The sequence below is a fragment of the Electrona antarctica genome (assembly GCF_951216825.1).
Source record: "Electrona antarctica genome assembly, chromosome: 19".
Lineage (NCBI taxonomy): Eukaryota > Metazoa > Chordata > Actinopteri > Myctophiformes > Myctophidae > Electrona > Electrona antarctica.
Window position 1 is genome coordinate 35,802,925 of NC_136800.1, and position 6,189 is coordinate 35,809,113.

At 41.8% G+C, this 6,189-nt stretch overlaps 1 protein-coding gene across 3 annotated transcripts in view; it reads left to right on the plus strand.

The window, feature by feature from the left end:
* LOC306943451 (myosin IXb) overlaps positions 1 to 4,705 on the plus strand; it is a 40,512-nt gene extending 35,807 nt beyond the window's left edge. For 2 of the 3 annotated variants that reach the window (XM_079529805.1, XM_079529806.1), the window contains 5 exons: positions 272 to 403; positions 1,213 to 1,336; positions 1,967 to 2,076; positions 2,281 to 2,414; positions 3,566 to 4,705. In XM_079529805.1, the coding sequence (XP_079385931.1) occupies positions 272 to 403; positions 1,213 to 1,336; positions 1,967 to 2,076; positions 2,281 to 2,414; positions 3,566 to 3,849 (784 nt within the window). In that variant the 3' untranslated portion in view covers positions 3,850 to 4,705. Of the gene's footprint in view, positions 1 to 271; positions 404 to 1,212; positions 1,337 to 1,966; positions 2,077 to 2,280; positions 2,427 to 3,565 lie in introns of all 3 variants that reach the window. The other variant, XM_079529807.1, reaches the window with a different exon arrangement.
* The last annotated feature ends 1,484 nt before the right edge of the window (positions 4,706 to 6,189 follow it).

The following is a 6,189-nucleotide window of genomic DNA, read 5'->3' on the forward strand; positions in this document are numbered from 1 at the left end:
AGTACAAAGCCATTGGCGGTCACATTATTATTGCGCCATCAATATGATATAAGAGTAACTATTTTAATGGATTAAATGTCCTGCTATAACATGTTTCTTTTGCTTAATGTTTTATGTAAAGCACATTGAATTGCCTTGTTGAAATGTGCTATAAAATAAACACGCATGTCTTTGCCTAAGGACTCCTGCAGCGCTAGCGTATCAGTTTATTGTGGCTTCTGCCAAAGTTATTCTAATCATGCGAGATCCTCACGGGAGTCTTTCTTCCCAGAGTGGCCAAGGAAGAGGAGCACAACAGGATGTCTTCAAATTCTCTGGCTATTGTGTTTGCCCCCTGCATCCTGCGCACCCCTGACACCGACGACCCCTTTCTCGGCATGAAGGATGTGGGCAAGACCACAAAGTGAGTCCTACTTCACCCACCTTTATCTCCAGTATTCTTTATGGCGAGGCCCTATAGCCTAGTAGCCAAAAAGTGAACCCGGACATGTTGAGTACACCAACGTTTTATGTTAGAAATGTTTAGTATGGGTCCCCAGCATGTAGAAACTGCCGGATGCTAACTTGCATATGTTGAGCAATTTTCATAATTGGCATAATATGTGACCATACCATTAACAACCTATAGAAGGCAAAATATTCAAAATGTCATTATGCTTTATCTAGCATGTGATGTGTAAAACTAGGGGGTTTTCATGATGCTGAATCCATTCCAAGCATTAGTTTTGAAAAAAAACACTCATTGGGCTTAAAACGGCCATGCCCACTTGCCCAAATGTGCTGACATCAATTTGTGATGACAGCATTGGCCGTTTTTAGCCCAATGAGTGTTTTTTCTGGTTCACAATGGGGCTCTATGGGCTGGCTACTAGACTACTATGCCATCTAGAACAGTGCTTCTCAACCTGTGGGCTTTTTATGACCTGGGGAAAAAAGAAAGAAAAGGGGGCCAAAACAAATATTATTATTGTGGGGGGTTAAAATATGAGTATTTTTGGGGGTCCACAGTTCAAACATGATTATTCTGGGGGGGGGGGGGGTGTTTCCGATTTGATCACTGATCAAATCGGAAACATCTCTGGCCATGAAAGCCTAAAATTCCTGGTGAAGTAAAAGTGGAAATTGGGTAGTAGTTTGGTTGACATCGTAATAATGTGCACAAGGGACTCAACGTTGTATTTAGAATCAAGCCTTGCCCCTTGTTGTCTACAGGTGTGTGGAAATCCTGATCACTGAGCAGTTCAGACGCTACACAGAAAAGATGCAGAATATTCAGCAACTGGAATATGCAGAGGCCCTGGCTATCAATCAGCTCAAATTGAGGAGACAGAACACGGTGAGAAAACACAAGTCCCCGCAGTAGTAGTACTTGTATATACTTTTAACATTACAGTTCATGGCACACATTCCATTGTTTCTGTCATGAAACAGATTAATCTGACGCTATGAGACATTTAAAACAAATGATAAGAGTTATTTACAAATGCACTTGATGAGAGACCTGTATTACAAAGCATGATTTGGGGTTCAGATTTAACCCTGGGTTTTCAACGTTAACGGTTGTCCACATCAACTCGTGCCATAATGGGACAACGATATTATATTAAGCAGCTTGCAGAAGAGCCTGTGTTGATCAAAGCGTACATTACATTACTGCTCTAAATGGGAGCTATTTGGGGTGCAGATCTTTAGGGTATTTTCAGTGTTCTAGCACCTTTTTGTGTTTGGGCATTATGCTGCAGTGCAAACACTTTCACGTGAATGCAGTAGATTAGGAAATCCTGGGTTGAAATATTGAATTGATAACCATTGTTGTGAGAATGGTTAGTGTGTTTGTGGATGTTAGGGTTAGTTAAGCCAGAAAAGATATCCCGGCTGTGTTGAACATTTCATATCATAGCAAACGTCAGATTAATTTAGTAATAACAGTTAACACAGCTGGCACTGACAAGTCTGTTCTGTGTAGATCGTTGAGAAACCTTCAAAGCTGGATGTTCTGGATGTTCCCCGGCACATGGACTCTGATAATGAGACGGAGACTCTCATCCAGAGGATCAAGTCCATCAAGCAGGAGAAGTGAGTTGAATTATGTTACTTTTTATTAAAACATTTTGGTACTGTCCAAATATTTACAGTTGATCAAAGAAAAATATCTACAATATGTTTTTGAGAATAAAGAGCTAAAACATTGTTTTACATTTCATTGTTATTTACGTTTATTGCATCGTGCAAGTTTTTCTGCTGAATACTAGAATGTTACCTTGTGCGTCTTACTTCTAGGGACGACTTGGCGTTCCGGTTGCCTGAGCTGGAACAGGATCAGTCTGATAACGACAACTTGGACCTGGACTCTGCTTCATCCATGAGCTCAGAGAGCCTCCTAGACGACCGCATGGGGAGCCTCGATTCGGAAGGTCAGTAGAGAGGTATGATACTTTCACCTTGCTCTCGCTTTGAAGAAAGTTCTACATTTGTTTGTTTAAAAGAAACCAGATGGACAAAGGCATAATGACCAAAGATGTGGTGGAAGTGGTAGAGGAGTTGAGTTTCATACAGAGGATCAGTACTAAGATATCTTCAATGACGTTGCGTTTCAGCGTTCTGTGCCCATGCCACAGTCAGAGGTCAAGGTTATTGTTACTTTAACTCTATCTTTTAACTTTTTTTTTTACATTTTTATCCTACAAATCCTCATTTTCACCCGGTGCTAATGCCTAAACTGTAATCCTGGGTGCTATTCTCCCTCTGCCAACCTGTGGAGAGACCCGAACTGAGCTCATGCTTCGTTCAATGCATGAGGAGTGAGCAGGCCGCTTCTTATCACCTGACGGGGAGGGGGGGTTTCCCGGTAGGACGTAGTGCGTGGAAGGAACACGTTATTCCAACCAGTTCCTTTCCCCTCCATCAGGTTCCCCAGCTGACCAGGGAGAGGCAGTGTAGATTACTGCATGTTTTTGTGAGGGTACCTATCCTAGGGGGCATGGGGAGAACATGCAAACTCCACACAAAGGCCCTTTCGCCAACCCCACCTAGGGTATGGGCGCTGATAGCGGATGCAAATGTTATCACCCATAATCACCAGTATGTTCTTATCAAGACCAGTATGGACATTTCCTACATATTGACGTTGTTGTCAGCCATTGTCCGACGGCGCGTTTTCCGACTACTAACCCTAAATCTAACCCTAAATCAAATCCTAACCTCAGTCTTAACCACATAAGTAAACTTAAGCGAAGTTGTTGTATAGCGCACTAGTACAATGTTTTCGCTTCGGTGGCAGTCATTTCACTTCTGCGTTTCCTAGTCACCTAGCGGTAGGTAGTATGTAGGAAATGTCCATACTGGCTCCATTGCATGGTCTTGATAAGAACATACTTGTGATTATGCGTTGATAACATTAGAATCGCGTGGTTCTGATTACGCTGAGGAGAGAACACACCCCCAGCACCCACAGCGTCCCCAGCGGGAATTGAACCCTTTTAGCTGTGAAGTGACAGTGTTGGTACATGTGTTGTGGCCGGGGCATATGAATGTACTTAATTGCTTCTTTTTTTTTTTACACCAGGAAGGGTCAATGTTCGATTGAAAACACAGAAGCCTGACTGCCCCACTAAACCCCCTGACTTGGCAGAGAGAGTTACAAATCGCATGAGCCAGCTTGATGCGAAGAGGGCATGGACAACCAGCGAGATGTCATTAGATGTGACCCAATCACCAAGGATCAACACTGACCAAGACAGTCCCTCAAGTGCCTTCACCCATTCCTCCCCCAATCCACAGCTTACTAGCAAGAGCTTTGTTGGAAGTTATGATGACCTAGACATTCCTTTCATTGACGATGATGTCTAATGTGAGGGCAGAACACTACAGAGTGTATAAAATAGCAATTGCCAAAACTGGAATGGTGATTAGACGAACTGTGTTATGGCGACAGGAACTGTGCACTTTCACTTCTCCAATGTCATGATCAAAGCTGCTGTGGAAAAAACGTGTCTGTAGGAGTTATAGTAATTTGATGCAAGATTAAATAGACTGTGACTCTTCCTTCTGTGTTTATCTATACATACAGTAATGTGGTGAAACACAAATAGTCAAGACTTCTCGGTCCCTTACACACAACACGAGTATAGTGTCTACATACACCCCAGATATACATAAATTATAAAGGTAAGTATTCCTGGATAACGTTTTTGTCTCATGATCAGTCATTTATGTTTTATGTGACATTTGAACAGACTTGTTTTTGATTCCTTTCTAATGGACAGGTTTAACACCACTATTGCTACTAATGGAAGGGGTGAGGATTTGGTCATGTCTGTCATGTCCAAGCTTTGCACAGAAACAGTTATATTTTAACAGTAAATATTTTGTCCTATCATAGGGTGTGTCTTAGGGATTTATATTGTATATTTGCCTTCATCTATTGTCCTGTGATATACAGTATATGATGATTATGTTGATGATGAATGGACTATTGCTTTAGTAGACCTATAAAGGAAGTGATGGTCTCGTGCAGCCTTTTTGACTGAAAAGATGTTTCCCATCATCACATGACTAGTTTTAGCAAGTAAACTTGTCTATGCATGCATTTTTGGATTTTTAAGCATGCACATTTTATAAGGGGTAAGACTTTTGTATAATTGTGTTTAACATCGTCAGAGTTTGACATTTTGTGTCAAACTTAAATAAATATATTATAATCACTTCTTGCTCATGCAATAGTAATGTTATACAATGAGTTGAACAATTCAAAAATGTGACCAGAGCACCAACTAACAGACAGCAATTAGTTTATTTCAAAGAAAAATCAACAGACTACAACATACCGGTAGTTTTATAGATGATGATGATGATGATAGGATGAAGAATGGGGCAGACATTAGCAGCTGGAAGAAGCCCAGCAACCACAGGCATAGCAGGTTAATCCCCTGTAGGACCAACGCAAGATAGCCTACTGCCTCGCTCTTGATCTGATCTAGATCTGCTATTTTCAGCAAATGTTTGCCGATATTATAATATGCCTGATAAGGATGCTAGGGTTCATGTGATTAAGATTACCTTTGCAGAGTGGAACCCACAAACACATCTCTGCAGGCCCCCAAACAGAGTTCTCTGTCCCCTCTTCTGAACTGGACACTTAAAGGGATAGTTCAGATTAATTTAAGCTGTATGAAATACTTTAATATAGTGATTGCAACTGTATTAATTGATTGCCCGAGTCCCCTGGTGGGAGTTCTGCTCTGGTTTTGGTGAAATATGAAGTCTGAAGCTTATGTCACCCCTGTGACATAAGCTCCCATGCCCTTGTGTTTATTTATTGATGGGCGCTAGCCCCTCCTACAGTCAGCTATTAGTGTCAATTTTACACGAGGCGAGGTTGCGTGCACGCATCTGCCTGCGTGACGGCAGACTGCGGGTCGAGCACTGGCGCTTTGGCATGGGGGTCAGATCAACATATGGAATGAATTCTGTACTGGCCATATATTGAGCGTGTCTTGAGTGTATAGGGTTTGATGAGGTCATGCAGGAATGGAATATGGAATGTCAGAACAGGCAGAAGAAATGAAATGAAATCTATATTTACCCAGGGTATCTGGGCTAAGCTCAAGAACTTGTTTCCAGCCAGGCCCTGCTCATAGAACACATTTCATCGTAGTGGTTGATGCCTTGTTCAAGGGCATTTCAGCGGTGGTAATTTTAACGTGTCGGACGGCTGGTTCGAACTGGGAACCTTCCGGTATCTAGACCGCGCCGCTATCCGTTCGGCCACCGCTGCCACAACGAACAGGCAGAACAGGTCAACTCTATATATGGCGATCTAAGGGTGGCAGCAGGGGCAGTGTCTTTACTGTCTTGAGTGTACAGGGTTTGATGAGGTCAGATAAACCTATGGAATGAATTCTGTATTGGCCATATATGGAGCATGTCACGAGGCGTGACTGACGGACGGACTGACAGGTTTTGCAGGTTTTCTTTTTTTTAAACATCTGTTTATTATGAATTTTTGGTATACAGGCATTTCAGTAATATTTAAGCAACAAGTTACAGATTGGTCAAAAAAATAGCAGAAACATACAAACAAAACAAGACTTACAATAAAAAGAGACAAAACATAACCGTCAAAGAAAAAGACAAAAACAATAAAATAATGGTTTTGCAGGTTTTCATAGTAAACTGCGACCTACTGTC